The sequence below is a fragment of the Globicephala melas genome, chromosome 4 (assembly GCF_963455315.2).
Source record: "Globicephala melas chromosome 4, mGloMel1.2, whole genome shotgun sequence".
Lineage (NCBI taxonomy): Eukaryota > Metazoa > Chordata > Mammalia > Artiodactyla > Delphinidae > Globicephala > Globicephala melas.
Genome location: NC_083317.1, coordinates 93,553,147 through 93,573,863, shown reverse-complemented (window position 1 = coordinate 93,573,863; position 20,717 = coordinate 93,553,147). Strand labels below are relative to the sequence as shown.

General features: G+C 37.3%; 1 protein-coding gene across 1 annotated transcript in view; it reads left to right on the top strand.

Annotated features, from left to right (window-relative positions):
* ECT2 (epithelial cell transforming 2) overlaps positions 1-20,717 on the top strand; it is a 64,457-nt gene that overhangs the window by 29,138 nt on the left and 14,602 nt on the right. Inside the window, 6 exon segments of the mRNA XM_030863355.2 lie at positions 3,619-3,687; positions 4,828-4,938; positions 5,589-5,685; positions 7,755-7,836; positions 10,790-10,868; positions 11,252-11,371. Of these exon segments, the coding sequence (XP_030719215.2) occupies positions 3,619-3,687; positions 4,828-4,938; positions 5,589-5,685; positions 7,755-7,836; positions 10,790-10,868; positions 11,252-11,371 (558 nt within the window).

Genomic DNA, 20,717 nt, shown 5'->3' with positions numbered 1-20,717 from the left:
AGCTTTATAGTTAATAATTAGAAAAGATACTGAACTACCACATCATACTGGGAAGTTAGACTTAGTCTTCTTTTTTTTTTTAAATAAATTTATTTATTTGTTTTTGCCTGCATTGGGTCTTTGCTGCCGTGCACGGACTTTTTCCTAGTTGCGGCAAGTGGGGGCTACTCTTCGTTGCGGTGTGCGGGCTTCTCATTGCAGTGGCTTCCCTTGTTGCGGAGCATGGGCCCTAGGTGCGTGGGCTTCAGTAATTGTGGTGCGTGGGCTCAGTAGTTGTGGCTCACGGGCTTAGTTGCTCCACAGCATGTGGGATCTTACCGGACCAGGACTCGAACCCTTGTCCCCTGCATTGGCAGGTGGATTTTTAACCACTGTGCCACCCAGGGAAGTCCCTAGACTTAAATCTTATTGACTTGACATTCTTTATATTTTCTTAATTATTTTTCAAAGGATATTTTCCTCATAGTCAAAAAGTTAATTTCTTGTTGAGGAGAAAGAATGTTATTAATTGTTATACACATCAAATTAAGATACATTGTAAAGTGCATCTTTCAAGTGCACCTCCCTCCCTCCTTTTCCTTCTTCCTTCCTTCCCTCCTTTCTTTCTTTCTTCCTACTTCTACTAATTCTATCTCTCTATATTTTCTCCCTTTTATTCTGAGCCGTGTGGATGAAAGGCTCTTGGTGCTGCAGCCAGGAGTCAGTGCTGTGCCTCTGAGGTGGGAGAGCCAACTTCAGGACACTGGTCCACAAGAGACCTCCCAGCTCCACATAATATCAAATGGCGAAAATCTCCCAGAGATCTCCATCTCAACACCAGCACCCAACTTCACTCAACGACCAGCAAGCTACAGTGCTGGACATCCTATGCCAAACAACTAGCAAGACAGGAACACAACCCCACCCATTAGCAGAGAGGCGGCCCAAAATCATAATAAGTCTACAGACACCCCAAAACACACCACCAGACGTGGACCTGCCCACCAGAAAGACAAGATCTAGCCTCATCCACCAGAACACAAGCACTAGTACCCTCCACCAGGAAGCCTACACAACCCACTGAACCAACCTTAGCCACTGGGGACAGACACAAAAAACAACAGGAACTACGAACCTTCAGCCTGCAAAAAAGGAGACCCCAAACACAGTAAGATAAGCAAAATGAAAAGACAGAAAAACACACCGCAGATGAAGGAGCAAGATAAAAACCCATCAGACCTAACAAATGAAGAGGAAATAGGCAGTCTACCTGAAAAAGAATTCAGAATAATGATAGTAAGGTTGATCCAAAATCTTGGAGATAGAATGGACAATAGAATGGACAAAATGCAAGAATCAGTTAACAAGGACCTAGAAGAACTAAAGATGAAACAAGCAACGATGAACAACACAATAAATGAAATTAAAAGTACTCTAGATGGGATCAATAGCAGAATAACTGAGGCAGAAGAACGGATAAGTGACCTGGAAGATAAAATAGTGGAAATAACTACTGCAGAGCAGCATAAAGAAAAAGAATGAAAAGAACTGAGGACAGTCTCAGAGACCTCTGGGACAACATTAAACGTACCAACATTCGAATTATAGGGGTTCCAGAAGAAGAAGAGAAAAAGAAAGGGACTGAGAAAATATTTGAAGAGATTATAGTTGAAAACTTCCCTAATATGGGAAAGGAAATAGTTAATCAAGTCCAGGAAGCACAGAGAGTCCCATACAGGATAAATCCAAGGAGAAATACGCCAAGACACATATTAATCAAACTGTCAAAAATTAAATACAAAGAAAACATACTAAAAGCAGCAAGGGAAAAACAACACATAACACACAAGGGAATCCCCATAAGGTTAACAGCTGATCTTTCAGCAGAAACTCTGCAAGCCAGAAGGGAGTGGCAGGACATATTGAAAGTGTTGAAGGAGAAAAACCTGCAACCAAGATTACTCTACCCAGCAAGGATCTCATTCAGATTTGATGGAGAAATTAAAACCTTTAGAGACAAGCAAAAGCTGAGAGAGTTCAGCACCACCAAACCAGCTCTACAACAACTGCTAAAGGAACTTCTCTAGGCAAGAAACACAAAAGAAGGAAAAGACCTACAATAACAAACCCAAAACAATTAAGAAAATGGGAATGGGAACGCACATATCGATAATTACCTTAAATGTAAATGGACTAAAGATTCTCTTTGGGGAAGGTTTTAAATTATAGATTCCACGTCTTTAACAGATAATAGAATTTATTCAGGTTATCTATTTCATTTTGGGTATGTTTTGATAGTTTGTGACTCTCTAGGAATTGGTACAGTTCATCTAGGCTGTTAAATTTATGGTGTAGAGTTTTTATAATATTCCCCTTTTATCCTTTTAATGGCTACGGGATCTATACTGATATCCCCTCCTTCATTCCTGATATTGGTAACTTGTATTTTTTCTCTTTTTATTTTTATCAATTTAATTCAAGATTTATCAATTTTATTAATATTTTCAAGACTTGCTTTTTGCTTCATTTGTTCTCATCTTCAATTTCACTGATTTCTGCTCTTATTATTTCCTTCCTTCCTTTTTGCTTTGGGTTTATTTTGCTCTCCTTTTCCTAGTTTCTTGAGGTGGGAACTAAGATTACTGATATGAATTTTTCCTCTTTTCTAATGTAAGCATTTAGTAGTATAAATTTCCCTCTCACCACTGCTTTAGCCACATCTCACCAATTTTTACATGTTGTGTTTTCATTTTCATTCAGTTCTATGTTTTTTAATTTCATTGAGGATTCTTCTTTTTATTTAATTTTATCTCCTGTTTTAATTTCAGGGGAACTACTGTTTGGGAAAGCTGTTAGGTAACTGTTTTATAAATTACTGTCTCCCATTAGGATCATATCCTAATGATCCCAGCAAGCTAATGTACTGTCTTCTAAGATATGCATGGTACATACTAAAAATCCTGTAAGGTCCTGGATAATTTTCATTTAATTGTTCATTAAAGAAGCATTTATTTAAAAAAAAAAATACTAGCAAACAGAATCCAACAGCACATTTAAAGGATCATACACCATGATCAAGTGGGGTTTATTCCAGGAATGCAAGGATTCTTCAATATACACAAATCAATCAATGTGATACACCATATTAACAAATTGAAGGAGAAAAACCATATGGTCATCTCAATACGTGGAAGCTTTTGACAAAATTCAACACCCATTTACGACAAAAACCTTGCAGAAAGTAGGCATAGAGGGAACTTTCATCAACATAATAAAGGCCATATATGACAAACCCACAGCCAACATTATCCTCAATGGTGAAAAACTGAAAGCATTTCCACTAAGATCAGGAACAAGACAAGGTTGCCCACTCTCACCACTCTTATTCAACATAGTTTTGGAAGTTCTAGCCACAGCAATCAGAGAAGAAAAATAAATAAAAGAAAAAAAAAAAAAGGATATTTTCCTCATAGTCAAAAAGTTAATTTCTTGTTGAGGAGAAAGAATGTTATTAATTGTTATACACATCAAATTAAGATACATTGTAAAGTGCATCTTTCAAGTGAATATCTTAAATATAAAAAGATGTTAAAGAGATTGTCAAAATCAATCTCCTTGTCCCATTTTGTGTTTTTTCAGGATGATCTTGAAGACCTTATTGTTAATTGGGATGAGAGCAAAAGTATTGGTGATATCTTTCTTAAATATGTAAGTATTTTATTTCCTTTTTAAGTTTTCAGATTAAAGTATCATCTCAACAAGGACTGACAGGGAATGAAAGTTACCTGTTTAAATGTGAGAGCTTTTTAAACACTTTGACATAGTTGTGTTTGTAAAATATATTGCAAGTGTTCTTCTCTTCTGAAACATGCCTTCTCTATACAGTCTAACACTTTCTTGATAGCTCAAGATCATCATTAGGAACACTAATTGTTGTATTGTGCTACAAACATTTTACTATATATATGTTATTTGCCTCTTATAAATAGCCACAGATTAATGATTTTTTTGGAATTTTCAGTAATCGAGTTTTAGTCATTTCTTTCCTTAGTTGATAGCAGTTTTTACTGTCTTTGTGTCTGCATAAAAGTTTCTAATGAACTGTTTCTTCTCTAAGATAAGAACAACATAGTTTATCAAATAAAGTATATTAATTTTGGATGAGATGCTGTGAATAGGATTTATAAATTTCTTTCAGTCTCTTTGGATATGATTTGTAAGTTTCACTGCCTTGGATTCTTGCCCATTTACTTTTGTTTTCCGAGGTCTCCTAACTTTGATCTTTACCCTATATCCCTTAGATGTTTTTTTCTGGTTGGTTGAGAATTCCAAATATGCAAATTATTGTCCCATATCTTTTTGATACCTGTTAGTCTCAATTAGTCAAGTTCCTTTTTTTTTGTTTTCATTTTACCTAAAAATTACCCAGTACAGTTGGTCTTTTAATGGTGGTTTGGATCCTTCAGTAGATAATAGCATGTTCTTGGATTCTGTATAGATCAACTATAATTACTATATTCTGAACTTATAGAAGTTTTAAAACTTTGTCATGTTTATATCAATGCTATAAGCTTTCATATACTTCTTTTTCTTTTTGAGTCTTTGTTTGCTTTTCAGGCTTTAGGCTCTGGGTACCAATTGATGCATTTTGTTTAGCAGTTAACACAGTAGTTAGTGAAAAGTTTATAAAATAAATTCCTGTATTTAACTTGAGAAGAAACTTATTTTAAACTTTTATGTGGGTCCAGTATGTCAGATTTTGACTATTGATTATTCAACTTTAAGTTTCATTGACTAAGGGTAACATCCATTACCAATTAATGTGTTGTTTTTTTTAATTGTTGCTAGTCAAAAGATTTGGTAAAAACGTACCCTCCATTTGTGAACTTCTTTGAAATGAGCAAGGAAACAATTATTAAATGTGAAAAACAGAAACCAAGATTTCATGCTTTTCTGAAGGTAATGTGCATTTCTTTCAAATAAAGATGTAATAAGTTCATTAAAATTATACTTTTAGTAAAAATGTATCCATGTAAGAACACCTTAATGTTATCTGTTAACTTTAGCTTTACCTGAGAGTGGCAGTGATGTTTGGCTTCACAAGTTTTGACATGCTACAAGCAGGATCCAAGAGGCAGCTGAATGAATATGAATGTTGTCTGTGGTTTTGTTTTTTTTTTTTAATTTATTCATGTTTTAGTTCTCAAACACCTCTAAAAATTTTCCAATGAGTTTTGTTTTGCTTTTAATGATTTTTTTTCTTACCAGTGCCTTACTTTGTTTATCCAAATGGTATCAGCATAATTAATATTTTAAATTTGTTTTTTTTCTTTTGAATGGTATAGATGTAAGAGAAACTCAAATGAAATGTATAAGAGTGCTTAGAGAACTCACTCTCTGTTTAAGGTGTTAATCCTTGGCTTGCCAGGAGGCCATTTCAGGCCTTGGGGGATTATTTAGCCACAGTAATCTGCCAGAGAACAACTGCCACCCTACTTCTGTTAGTTCTTATCAGGGCACAAATGATAAAAGTGTAATCTAGTAAATGTAATGTCTAATCTTTGCAGAAAACCTTTTAAATAATTATTGAATAAATTAATTCCTTTCAGATAAACCAAGCTAAACCAGAATGTGGGCGGCAAAGCCTTGTTGAACTTCTCATCCGACCAGTACAGAGGTTACCCAGTGTTGCATTACTTTTAAATGGTACTTGTCTGATCTGTTTCCAGACAATTTTGGATGTTTCTATGGAATTGTTTTGTTCTAAAAAATTTGAAAAATTTCTCATTTTCAAAATCCTCTTAGGTTTCAACTTTAAAGCTTATATCTTTTACATAGGAAATATCTTTATGGATAATCTGAATAATCACTGGTGCTACAAAAAATTCACTCTGGCCTAAAATGCTTTATTTGTTGTGATGTCAATTATATTGACTAGTATTGTACCTTTTGTCTGTCTACTAAAAGTCTTCTTATATTTCATGGTGCATCACTAATTTCACGATCAGTTTACATCCACACCAAATTCACCCACAAAATTACAAGATCAGAGATGATTAATGTGTCTCAAGTGATTTAGTCTTTTTCTGAATCTTAGTAAAAGTTCTTTATGCTTCATTTTATGCTTTTTTTTCTTACATTGTGCAGAACACTCTTGAAACATACATCCGTTTATTCTAAAACTTAAACTACAGATATAAATGAAGGGGATTTTTATAGCAGAGTTAATTTTTATGAATAAATATGAATAAATTATGCCTGCATGAAAAGAAAGGCATATTTATATGCTTTTATATTACCTGACTAAAGTAGTGAATAGTTATAGGACAGTCAATTTTTTTTTTATTATTTTTATTTTTTTTAATTATTATTATTTTTTTTGCGGTACGCGGGCCTCTCACTCTTGTGGCCTCTCCAGTTGCGGAGCACAGGCTCTGGACGCACAGGCTCAGCGGCCATGGCTCACGGGCCCAGCTGCTCCGCGGCATGTGGGATCCTCCCGGACCGGGGCACGAACCCATGTCCCCTGCATTGGCAGGTGGACTCTCAACCACTGTGCCACCAGGGAAGCCCAATTTTTATATTTTTTAAATTTAAGTATGAAAATTAAATTACAAATAGGAATAAGTATAATAAAGCATTTTGGTCCCCAAACCTTAACTACAATAGTGTGTGTAGCAGATAAGGAGGCTAAGTTTGTGACTTTAATCTATTGTCTTTAAAGTATATTGGTTAAACTATGAGTTATGGTTGTAACTACAAAAATTGATCATTTTTATTCTCTTTGAGGTTATCTAATGTAGTTTAGAATTACTAACATATAAGATGATTTCCCCAGTCTTTAAAAGCTATCCTGTTTTACAGATTATAAGAAGAATATATGAACACATGAACTTTTAACTTTACAAAGCAGGGTATTTTTTAAATTTATCTTCATTATTGTTTCCTTAAGTACTTATAGGAATCCCATCAGATGTTGTCATGACTAAAATGAACTTGATTTCTAAGTCTTTCTTCTATCATTCCACTTAAAAGATTAGGTGGGCCTGGTATTGGGGAACAAACAGTTAGATGGAACATTATAAGCAACTTGGATAAGAAGAGTCAAAGTGTAAGCATCTCATGAACCTACAAACTAAACAAAACCATCTCTTGAGGACACCAACTGCTTTCTGTGATGGAGCCATGGACCCCGCTATGAAATATGGCATATATAATGATTTCTTAGCTAATTGAGAATCATGTGTTTTCCTTCAGCACTATGGAGAGAGTTTGAAGAATCTAGGAGTCCTCAAGCTTTACTAGAAGGGAATTGAAATAGTGTAAGAAAATCTGTTACATATTCTGGAAATTTAGTCAATGAAAAAACATGGAAACTTTAATACATTTAAGAAGAGAGCTCTTAAAAGGGAACATTGCATAAAACTTTTTTTTTTTTTTTTTTGCAATACGCGGGCCTCACACTGTTGTGGCCTCTCCCATTGCGGAGCACAGGCTCCGGACGTGCAGGCTCAGTGGCCAATGGCTCACAGGGCTCAGCCGCTCCGCAGCATGTGGTATCTTCCTGGACCGGGGCACGAACCCGTGTCCCCCTGCATCGGCAGGCGGACTCTCAACCACTGCACCACCAGAGAAGCCTGCATAAAACAAGTAAAAGTTAGATATTATTTTTTAAAAATGAATCAACCTGTATCAAAGTGGACAGCATTTTTAAGTCATAGTTGGAGAACCAATGAATTTTTTTTAATCATAGAGAAAACATTTTATCATTACAGATCTTAAGAAGCATACAGCTGAAGAAAATCCTGACAAAAGCACTCTAGAAAAAGCTATTGGATCACTAAAGGAAGTAATGACGTAAGTACATTATTTCAATTTTTTATTGCTCCTTAGATTTAAAATGGAATTGGTAGAACAACTAGAATCATAAATGGTGAGAAAAATATCAGTAGCATAATTCTGTAATAGTATCTAAATTATTTTATAGTAGTGTAGTCACACATTAAAATGTTAGAAGTATTGTTAAGCATACAATAATTAATTTAAAACATATTTCTGAAGGTATTGAACTATTATGCAGAGAGTAACAATGGTTTAGAAATTTGAAAATTGTAAAAAAATACACTAGTAGACATTTTCTTCATATACCTCCAGTCTTAGCTTGTTTTTGTCTTCATATTCTTATAAACTACCCAAATGGAAATTGGGAATTTGACCATGATGTAAAGAAGAAGTTTATAATACTTTTTTCACATTAGCTTTGACTTTTTGTTTCTTACTTTGAATTCTATGGAATTAAATTGATACAGTTTGTTGGAGATGTATTAGAAGTATAAACTCAAAGAAATTTACTAGGGAACTTGATTGTTAAACTTAAGCTGTTTACTGTAGGTTTAACTTGAAGACATAGCATTAATCAGAAATGATTTTTTCCTGACTAATATGATCAAAATTGAAAACTCTGTTGCTGTTAATTGTTTTGCTTCATGAAGGGCGAGGGCATTTCACTTCTTTGAGCTTTACATAATAGACATATTCAGTAGATTTAAATGATTTCTGAGATTCCATGAGGTGCTTCTATGTGAAATAGCGTTTCTTAAAAATACTTGCAAAGGAGCTCCTAGAGAGAAAGATTACTATCTCTAGTGAAACGATCCAGCAGTAGCATAATGCTCAAATTAATGAATACCAGCTTCTGTTGCTGCTGAAAGCATTATGCATATTTTGGCTTTTGCTTATGTTTGTATATTATATGTTAATCAGCCAGCCTTCATGCTTTTGCTTTGTTATTTTGGGATCAGGATAATAGTGTTTTTCAACACTTTGTGGTTTAACGTACTCACACGTTATTTAACTTGATCCTTTCTACAAACTACGAATTAAGCAGTGAGTGTTAACGTATTTTCATAAAAGAAAAAAGCTTTTAGGTTTGTTGATTTTTTTCTATTCTCTATTTCATTCATTTTCACTCTGATCTTTATGATTTCTTTTTTCCTGCTTGCTTTAGATTTAGCTTGCTCTTTTTTCCTCCCCAGTGTCTTACAGTAGAAGGCTAGGAAACTGGTTTGAGATATTATTTTTTTCTTTTTTTTTTTTTTTTTTGGCTGTACGCGGGCCTCTCACTGTTGTGGCCTCTCCCGTTGCGGAGCACAGGCTCCGGACGCACAGGCTCAGCCGCCATGGCTCACAGGCCTAGCCGCTCCGCGGCATGTGGGATCTTCCCGGACCGGGGCACAAACCCATGTCCCCTGCATCAGCAGGCGGACTCTCAACCACTGCGCCACCAGGGAAGCCCGAGATCTTTTTTTTTTTTTTTTTTTTTTGCGGTATGCGGGCCTCTCACTGCTGTGGCCTCTGCCGTTGCAGAGCACAGGCTCCGGACGCTCAGGCTCAGCGGCCATGGCTCATGGGCCCAGCTGCTCCGCGGCATGTGGGATCCTCCCGGATCGGGGCACGAACTTGTGTCCCCTGCATCAGCAGGCGGACTCTCAACCACTGCGCCACCCGGGAAACCCCGAGATCATTTTTTTAATTGTACACTTTTTTTTTCACTTCTTTAAATTTATTTATTTATTTATTTTTGGCTGCACTGGGTCTCCATTGTTGTCTTCTTTGCTGTGCGGGGGCTTTCTCTAGTTGCGGTGAGCAGGGGCTACTCTTCATTGCGGTGTGCGGGCTTCTCATTGTGGTGGCTTCTCCTGTTGTGGAGCACAGGCTCTAGACGTGCAGGCTTCAGCAGTCGTGGCACGTGGGCTCTAGAGCGCAGGCTCAGAAGCTGTGGCACACAGGCTTAGTTGCTCCGTGGCATGTGGGATCTTCCTGGACCAGGGCTCAAACCCATGTCACCTGCATTGGCAGGCAGATTCTCAACCACTGCGCCACCAGGGAAGCCCCTAATTGTACACTTTTATAGCTATAAATTTCCCTTTAAGCATTGCTTTAGTCATATTCCATAAATTTTGTGTTTTTGTTTATCTGAAAGTATTTTCTAATTTCCCTTGTGATTACTTCTTGACCCATTGGTTGTGTAGGAGTGTTTTGGCTAATTCCCACATATTTGTGAATTTTCAAAATTTCCTTTTGTTATCAATTTCTGATTTTACTTCATTGTTTATGGAAAATATACTTTGTATTATTTCAGTCCTTTCAAACTTTTTGAGGCCTATTTTATGGCTTAACCTGGAGAATGTTCCATGTACACTTGAATATTGTGCTCTTTTTCATCATTTTACTTTCAGTCTATTTATGTCTTTGTATGTAAAGTGTATCTTTTGTATACAGGATATAATTGGCCTTGCATTGTTTCCTGTCTCACAGGAATTGACTTCCAGTGACTTGAGAACCCTGTTTCGTTATACTTTGATTGTTTTTATTTTTTTAGTTGTTTCAGGCAGAGTATATTTTTTTCCTCCTTATTCCATCTTGTCCATTAGTCTTAATTTTTATTTCAGTGAAATGATTAGCATATGACTTAGGAATGATTTGCATAAAACCTTACCTGAACTTACACTTAGATTATGAGAACCTGAAGTTTATACCATTGTAACGTATTTTAGGAAGTGAGTGAGTATAGTGAGTATAATTTAAAAAAAAGACACAATATTGTAAGGACTAAAGCAAAATATACTTCTCTGAAGGGTTGTATGAAATTTTTTTTAATGTAGTGGGATACTTTTAGGGAATATTTTAACTGATACAGGTATCAAAATTAAGATAGACTCACATGGAAGGATTTTTGTTTGTGACACGAGATGTATGTATATACAGTTTTTATAGTCTTGTTCTAAAAGTAACCTTATTAATTTTTCAGCCATATTAATGAGGATAAGAGAAAGACAGAAGCTCAAAAGCAAATTTTCGATGTTGTTTATGAAGTAGATGGATGTCCAGTAGGTATTCATTTTTGATGATTGTCAACTTATTTTCTTTTTCTTGTTAACGGTTGACCCTTGAACAACTGGGTGTTAAGGGCATCAGCCCCACCAGTGCAGTAGAAAATCTGCATGTAACTTTATAGTTGGCCCTTTGTTTCTGTGGTTCTGTATTCATGGATTCAACCAATCATGGATCGTGTAGTACTTATTTATTGAAAAAACACTGTGTATAAGTGGACCAACACAGTTCAAACCTGTGTTGTTAAAGGCTCAACTGTATTTAGATTCTGCAGTTATAATATAAACAGAATCTCAACACAACTTTCTTTTAAATTATAACTTTTACAAATTATTTGCTATAAAGTAATCTTTTTTATTAATATTTTCAATCTATTCAGGCTAATCTTTTATCTTCTCACCGAAGCTTAGTTCAGCGAGTTGAAACAATTTCTCTAGGTGAGCACCCCTGTGACAGAGGAGAACAAGTAACCCTCTTCCTCTTCAATGACTGCCTAGAGGTAAAGTTGTCCTTAATACAGTATAATAACACTGCTGTTTTGTGTGACTTCACTGAATGTTTAAAACCAAACTTTGATTTAATTACAAAAACTTTAAATTAATTTAATTAAGTGATTAAAGTAAATAGCTTAAAGTGAACTTAATCACATTTTTTTGATGAGACTGGTTGTTGACTTAATACTATTAATTGAATGCTTTTAGGAGGAGGCCTAATATTAAGAAATGTGATGATTTTTTATGACTTCAGATCCAAGTCGCAATGAAAATTTAGTTTATTTCCATGCAAATAAATGCTTAGGTAAAGAATTTTAGGAACTTCTTATATCTATGTATATTTCTTCAAGATTTACAAAATAATTATGAGTTCTTTTTGAAATTTAAGTAGATTTTTCCAGCAAAGAAATCAGTATTTTGTTGAAGAAGGAGATAAGTGGATTATTTAATACAATGAATTTACAATCCCCTGATTTCTTCCTTAAGTCTGCAGGGTTTAGAGTGAGTTAATGGTCAGTTTATCAGATGCGGTACAATGATTCTAATTCTAAAATTCTTATCTATCCAAGTAAATTTTTTCCCCATATTAGTCCTACAGGCAGATTGAACTATATTTATGTGCTTTTTCAACCCCTTTCTTTCATTCTTTTATTCGTGTATTTTTAATCAACTAAACAGTCTAATTGGGGGATATAAAGGAATGTATTTTCCTTCATCTCAGAAAATAGAACACATTCTGTCTTCTAATGATAAAGTCATTAACCAGGAGACTCATTTGACATTTGTGTTATTGGGTAAGTTTTTGTTGCATTCATTGAAGTGATTTTGATGAGTTGCCTTTTTCTTTAAAATTTATACTTCTTCCTTTTATTCCTTTCTACTTCATTTCTTATCTAGTGCTACCCTCTTGTATCATGCACATTAGTATTTTTTTTTTAACATCTTTATTGGAGTCTAATATTTTTTTTTTTTTTGCGGTACGCGGGCCTCTCACTGTTGTGGCCTCTCCTGTTGCGGACCACAGGCTCCAGACGCACAGGCCCAGCAGCCACGGCTCACGGGCCAAGCCGCTCCGCGGCATGTGGGATCCTTTCGGACCCGGGCACGAACCCGTGTCCCCTGCATTGGCAGGCGGACTCTCAACCACTGTGCCACCAGGGAAGCCCTGGAGTATAATTGATTTACAATGGTGTGTTAGTTTCTGCTTTATAACAAAATGAATCAGCTATACATATATCCCGATATCTCCTCCCGCTTGCATCTCCCTCCCACCATCCCTATCCCACCCCACTAGGTGGTCACAAAGCACCAAGCTGATCTCCCTATGCTATGTGGCTTCTTTCCACTAGCTATCTGTTTTACATTTGGTAGTGTATATATGTCCATGCCAGTCTCTCACTTCGTCCCAGCTTACCCTTCCCCCTTCCCGTGTCCGCAAGTCCATTCTCTATGTCTGCCTCTTTATTCCTGTCCTGCCCCTAGGTTCTTCAGAACCTTTTTTTTTTTGTATTACATATATATGTGTTACCATATGGTGTTTGTTTTTCTCTTTCTGACTTAACTTCACTCTGTATGACAGACTCTAGGTCCATCCACCTCACTACAAATAACTCAGTTTTGTTCTTTTTATGGCTGAGTAATATTCCATTGTATATATGTGCCACATCTTCTTTATCCATTCATCTGTTGATGGACAGACACTTAGGTTGCTTCCATGTCCTGGCTATTATAAATAGAGCTGGAATGAACATTGTGGCACATGACTCTTTGTTTTTTTTGGGTTTTTTGGGGTTTTTTTTTAATTTTTCAATTTTATTTTATTTATTTTTTATACAGCAGGTTCTTATTAGTTATCCATTTTATACATATTAGTGTATATATGTCAATCCCAATCTCCCAATTCATCACACCACCACTCTCCCCCTTGGTGTCCATAACATTTCTTCTCTACATTTGTGTCTCTATTTCTGCCCTGCAAACTGGTTCATCTGTACCATTTTTCTAGGCTCCACATATATGCGTTAATATACAATATTTTTCTCTTTCTGACTTACTTCACTCTGTATGACAGTCTCTAGATCCATCCACATCTCTACAAATGACCCAATTTTGTTCCTTTTTATGGCTGAGTAACATTCCATTGTATATATGTACCACATCTTCTTCATCCATTCATCTGTCAATGGGCATTTGTGTGTATTGAAGAATCCTTGCATTCCTGGGATAAACCCCACTTGATCATGGTGTATGATCCTTTTAATGTGCTGTTGGATTCTGTTTGCTAGTATTTTGTTGAGGAATTTTGAATCTATGTTCATCAGTGATATTGGCCTGTAGTTTTCTTTCTTTGTGACATCTTTGTCTAGTTTTGGTATCATGGTGATGGTGGCCTCGTAGAATGAGTTTGGGTGTGTTCCTCCCTCTGCTATATTTTGGAAGAGTTTGAGAAGGATAGGTGTTAGCTCTTCTCTAAATGTTTGATAGAATTCACCTGTGAAGCCATCTGATCCTGGGCTTTTGTTTGTTGGAATATTTTTTATTTTATTTTATTTTATTTATTTTTTTGTTTGTTGGAATATTTTTAATCATAGTTTCAAATGCAGTGCTTGTGATTGGTCTGTTCATAGTTTCTATTTCTTCCTGGTTCAGTCTTGGAAGGTTGTGCATTTCTAAGAATTTGTCCATTTCTTCCAGGTTGTCCATTTTATTGGCATATAGTTGCTTGCAATAGTCTCTCATAATCCTTTGTATTTTCTGCATTGTCAGTTGTTACTTTTCCTATTTCTTTCCTAATTCTATTGATTTGAGTCTTCTCCCTTTTTTTCTTGATGAGCCTAATGGTTTATCAATATGGTTTATTTTCTCAAAGAACCAGCTTTTAGTTTTATTGATCTTTGCTATTGTTTCCTTCATTTCTTTTTCATTTATTTCTGATCTGATCTTTATGACTTCTTTCCTTCTGCTAACTTTGGGGTTTTTTTGTTCTTCTTTCTCTAATTGCTTTAGATGTAAGGTTAGGTTGTTTATTTGAGATGTTTCTTGTTTCTTGAGGTAGGATTGTATTGCTGTAAAGTTCCCTCTTAGAACTGCTTCTGCTGCATCCCATGGGTTTTGGGTCGTCGTGTTTTCCTTGTCATTTGTTTCTAGGTATTTTTTTTTTTTTTTTTTTTTTTTTTTTGTGGTACACGGGCCTCTCACTGCTGTGGCCTCTCCCGTTGTGGAGAACAGGCTCCGGAAGCGCAGGTGCAGCGGCCATGGCTCACGGGCCCAGCGAGTCCGCGGCGCGCGGGACCCTCCCGGACTGGGGCACGAACCCGTATCCCCTGCATTGGCAGGCAGACTCCCAACCACTGCGCCACCAGGGAAGCTCTCTAGGTATTTTTTGATTTCCTCTTTGATTTCTTCAATGATCTCTTGGTTCTCAACTAGTGTACTGTTTAGCCTCCATTTGTTTGTATTTTTTCCTGTAATTGATATCTAGTCTGATAGTGTTGTGGTTGGAAAAGATACTTGATACGATTTCAGTTTTCTTAAATTTACCAAAGCTTGATTTGTGACCCAAGATATGATCTCTCCTGGGGAATGTTCTATAAGCACTTGAGAAGAAAGTGTATTCTATTGTTTTTGGATGGAATGTCCTATAACTATCAATTAAGTCCATCTTGTTTAACGTATCATTTAAAGCTTGTGTTTCCTTATTTATTTTCATTTTGGATGATCTGTCCATTGTTGAAAGTGGGGTATTAAAGTCCCCTAATATGAATTTGTTACTGTCGATTTCTCCTTTTATGGCTGTTAGCATTTGCCTTATGTGCTCCTATGTTGGATGCATAAATATTTACAATTGTTATATCTTCTTAGGTTGATCCCTTGATCATTATGTAGTGTCCATATTTGTCTCTTGGAATAGTCTTTGTTTTAAAGTCTGTTTTGTCTGATATGAGAATTGCTACTCCAGCTTTTTTTTTTTTTTTTTTTTTTTTTTTGGTGGTACGCGGGCGTCTCACTGCTGCAGCCTCTTCCGTCACGGAGCACAGGCTCCGGATGTGCAGGTGCAGCGGCCATGGCTCACGGGCCCAGCCAGTCCGCGGCACGCGGGACCCTCCCGGACTGGGGCACGAACCCGTATCCCCTGCACCGGCAGGCAGACTCCCAACCACTGCGCCACCAGGGAAGCCCTCCAGCTTTCTTTTGATTTCCTTTTGCTTGGAATATCTTTTTCCATCCCTTCACTTTCAGTCTGTATGTGTCCCTAGGTCTGGAGTGGGTCCCTTGTAGACAGCATATGTACGGGTCTTGTTTTTGTATCCATTCAGCCAGTCTGTGTCTTTTGGTTGGAACACTTAATCCATTTACATTTAAGGTAGTTGTCGATATGTATGTTCCTATTACCATTTTCTTAATTGTTTTGGGTTTGTTATTGTAGGTCTTTTCCTTCTTTTGTTTTTCCTGCCTAGAGAAGTTCCTTTAGCATTTGTTGTAAAGCTGGTTTGGTGGTGCCGAATTCTCTTAGCTTTTGCTTGTCTGTAAAGGTTTTAATTTCTCCATCAAATCTGAATGAGATCCTTGCTGGGTAGAGTAATCTTGGTAGTAGGTTTTTCCCTTTCATCACTTTAAATATGTCCTGCTACTCCCTTCTGGCTTGCAGAGTTTCTGCTGAAGGATCAGCTGTTAACCTTATGGGGATTCCCTTGTATGTTATTTGTTGTTTTTCCCTTGCTGCTTTTAATATTTTTTCTTTGTATTTAATTTTTAGTAGTTTGATTAATTTCTGTCTTGGTGTGTTTCTCCTTAGATTTATCCTGTATGGGACTCTCTGTGCTTCCTGGATTTGATTGACTATTTCCTTTCCCATATTAGGGAAGTTTTCAAGTATAATCTCTTCAAATATTTTCTCAGTCCCTATCTTTTTCTCTTCATATTCTGGGACCCCTATAATTTGAATGTTGGTGTGTTTAATGTTGTCCCAGAGGTCTCTGAGACGGTCCTCAGTTCTTTTCATTCTTTTTTTTCTTTATTCTGCTCTGCGGTAGTTATTTCCACTATGGTATCTTCCAGGTCACTTATCTGTTCTTCTTTCTCAGTTATTCTGCTATTGATTCCTTCTAGAGAATTTTTAATTTCATTTATCGTGCTGTTCATCATTGTTTGTTTGCTCTTTAGTTCTTCTAGGTCCGTGTTAAACACTTCTTGTATTTCCTCCATTCTATTTCCAAGATTTTGGATCATCTTTACCATCATTACTCTGAATTTGTTTTCAGGTACACTGCTTATTTCCTCTTCATTTGTTTGGTCTGGTGGGTTTTTACCTTGCTCCTTCATCTGCTGTGTGTTTCTCTGTCTTCTCATTGTTCTTAACTTACTGTGTTTGGGGTTTCCTTTTCGCAGGCTGCAGGTTCGTAGTTCCCATTGATTTTGGTGTCTGGCCCAGTGGCTAAAGTTGGTTCAGTGGGTTGTGTAGGCTTCCTGGTGGAGGGGACTGGTGCCTGTGTTCTGGTGGATGAGGCTGGATCTTGTCTTTCTGGTGAACATGACTGCATCTGTGTTTTGTGGTTTTGTGGTGTCTGTGACCTTATTATGATTTTAGGCAGCCTCTCTGCTAATGGGTAGTGTTGTGTTCCTGTCTTGTTAGTTGTTTGGGATAAGGTATCCAGCACTGTAGCTTGCTGGTCGTTGAGTGGACCTGGGTCTTAGCGTTGAGGTGCAGATCTCTGGGAGAGCTTTCGCAGTTTGATATTACATGGAGTCGGGAGTTCTCTGGTAGACCAGTATCCTGAACTTGGCTCTCCCACGTCAGAGGCACAGGCCTGACACCTGGCTGGAGCACCAAAACCCTGTTAGCCACATGGCTCAGAAGAAAAGGGAGAAACAAAGACATAAAGAAAGAAAGAAAAATAAATAAAATGAAGTTATTAAAATAAAAAATAAAAACGTTATTAAAAATAAAAAAATAAGAAGTAATTTAAAAAAAGAAAAGAAAGACAGAAGAGAACGACCAAAGCAAAAAACAGATCCACCAATGATAACAAGCGCCAAAAAGTATACTAAAAAAAAAAAAAGCAGACAGACAGAGCCTTAGGACAAATGGTAAAAGCAACGCTATACAGACAGAATCACACAAAGAAGCACACACATACACATTCAAAAAAAGAGAAAAAGGGGGGAAAAAATCTATGTATTAAAAAAAAAAAATAGGAAGAGAGCAACCAAAGCAATAAACAAATCTACCAATGATAATAAACTCTAAATACTAAACTAAGATAAACATAAGACCAGTCACAAATTAGATGCAGAAAGCAAACCCCAAGTCTACAGTTGCTCCCAAAGTCCACCTCCTCAATTTGGGATGATTCGTTGTCTATTCAGGTATTCCACAGATGCAGGGTACATCAGGGTGGCTGTGGAGATGTCATCCGCTGCTCCTGAAGCTGCAGGGAGAGATTTCCTTTCTCTTCTTTGTTCCCACAGCTCCTGGAGTTCAGCTTTAGATTTGGCCCTGACTCTGCATGTAGGTCGCCTGAGCTCATCTGTTTCCACCCAGACAGGACGGGGTTAAAGGAGCAGCTGATTAGGGGGCTCTGGCTCACTCAGGCCGGGGGGAGGGAGGGGTACGGAATGTGGGGCCGAGCGTGCCGCGGCAGAGGCCCACATGACGTTGCAACAGCCTGAGGTGTGCCATGTGTTCTCCCGGGGAAGTTGTCCCTGGATCACAGGACCCTGGCAGTGGCGGGCTGCACAGGCTCCCAGGAGGGGAGGTGTGAGTAGTGACCTGTGCTCGCACACAGGCTTCTTGGTGGCGGCAGCAACAGCCTTGGTGTCTCATGCCTGTCTCTCGTGTCCACGCTGATAGCCGCGACTTGCACCCATCTCTGGACCTCATTTAGGCGGTGCTCTGAATCCCCTCTCCTCGTGCACCCCAAAACAATGATCTCTTGCCTTTTCGGCAGCTCCATACTTTTTCCCGGACTCTCTCCTGACTAGCTGTGGTGCACTAGCCCCTTCAGGATGTGTTCACGCTGCCAACCCCATTCCTCTCCCTGGGATCTGATGGAAGCCCAAGCCTCAGCTCCCAGCCCCCGCCCGCCCCGGCGGCTGAGTAGACAATCCTCTTGGGCTGGTGAGTGCTTGTCGGCACCGATCCTCTGTGTGGGAATCTCTCCACTTTGCCCTCTGCACCCCTGTTGCTGCGCTCTCCTCCATGGCACTGAAGTTTCCCCCCCGCCCACCCCCCTGTCTCCACCAGTGAACGGGCTTCCTAATGTGTGGAAACCTTTCCTCCTTCACAGCTCCCTCCCACTGGTGCAGGTCCCGTCCCTATCCTTTTGTCTCTGTTTATTCTTTTTTCTTTTGCCCTACCCAGGTACGTGGGGGAGTTTCTTGCCTTTTGGGAGGTCTGAGGTCTTCTGCCAGCGTTCAGTAGGTGTTCTGTAGGAGTTGTTCCACATGCAGATGTATTTCTGATGTATTTGTGGGGAGGAAGATGATCTCCATGTCTTACTCCTCCGCCATCTTGAAGGTCTCCTGCACATTAGTTTTTAAAGTATAAATACAACGGAATCTTAGAGAAACAGCCAGGTACAGTTACAGGTGCAATAAAATCTCACCAAAAATTTACTTGTGTTAAAGAGTTTTGTTGTTGTGAGGTTAGTGAAAAATGGTATTTTCATTTGGTCAGTACTGTCACAAAACACAAAAGTAAAGGCAGTGAAAATACTGTACACAATTGACCTTACCCTGAACTGAGAAAGTTATAAAAAATCATGAGGCAGATAATTCTGAACTACTTGTCTCCCCTGTAATGAGAGCTTTAGCCTGCTCTGCTTTTGAGAACAGGGACTAGGTAGAGTCAATTTTTGATCATATTTTATTTGAATCTGCAGTATCATGCTCACTGAGTACCATGTAGCTGCTTAGTAGTTCTGTTTGTTTGCTTTCATTAAAGCTTTTGTAAGTTTTTCCTGTTGACGTTCATAGGTCAGCTGGCTCCATTCATCTAATAGGTTAGGTTATCTGTACTTCCTTTGCTAATCCGTTCTGGTCTTTATCCTCTTAATCCTTAGATAGTTGAGACTTACTTTAAATTTTACATCCCCTTCAATTTTTGTGAAGTCTTCTACAACTGGCTCATTGACTTACCTTCCATTTTAATTCCTGCCATTGGTCATTCCTTGTAGCCTCCAAGTCTGTTATCTGATACCCTGGTTTCTCACTTCCTTCATCTTCCTGAATTCAGTGACTTTTTGTTCTACTCTCTCTTAGTCTCCATGTCAGAATCACATTAACTGTAACATTTCTATTTTTAACATTAAATTTGAACTCCAAATTTATAATTTGGACTTCTAGATTTATAAACTCCTATTCTTTAGCTTGTTTGTTTAAAAAAAAAACAAAACTTTGAGTAAATTTGGAATGAAGAGAATGATAAAAGTTAGAAGCATTTAAAATAGATAAGATCTAAACTGACTTCACTTAAACATGACGGGTGATGTATCTATATTTTGAGTTTTTACCTTGATGGACTAGCATTTGTATCATCAATATTAGCACTTGTCATCGTTTTTCCTTTTTAAAAATGAAACTTAAAAGTATTTATTTTGCTTAGCTAAATTAAAAGTATATTCAAATAGTACAGTGGAAATAATTATTTAAAGAATCAGCTTTTTTCATGTATTAATGTAAATGGGCCTTTAATATTTGATATGTATCATAGATCTGTGTCATATTTCTGCATCAATGTGAATGTGATACTGACTGCCTTTTGATCTTTTTTCATTAGCCAACACAAGCTATCAACAATACATTTTTCAGCCTTACTTTGTCATATTCATGATGATGACCAGTCAATCTCAATTCATTAAGTAGCTTAATCTAAATCATTTTGTGTTAATGTCTTTCAGTTGATGATTATAACCCCCAAAGAAATGTTCTTTTAAAAAGGCAAAATAATATACTAGGATTTCATGGAAATGAAAACAATAAATTTAAAGACCTTATAAAATTCACAGAACTCAAATACATCATGAGTCACAGGGTCCTTTCTGATTTTGTTCCTGTCTTCTCCAGCATTACTTTACCTGTCTTCCTTTGCATGAGTTCCCAGTTTAGGTAAAGTTATATCTTAACATAGCACCTTGACTTTATAATTTGTATCAATTTTTAATGTATTATTTAGTTACTTTAATTTTCCTGTTTGTCAATAGTATGTAGGTATCATGAGAGCCAGAACCATTTCTGTATTATTCACTCCTTTATCCTCAGTGCCTTGCAAAGCATCTGAGATAATTGTGTATTCTGCTCTTACACTGAAATCAATTATCTTTTGAACCCAAGGCAGCAATCCCAGAGCAACTA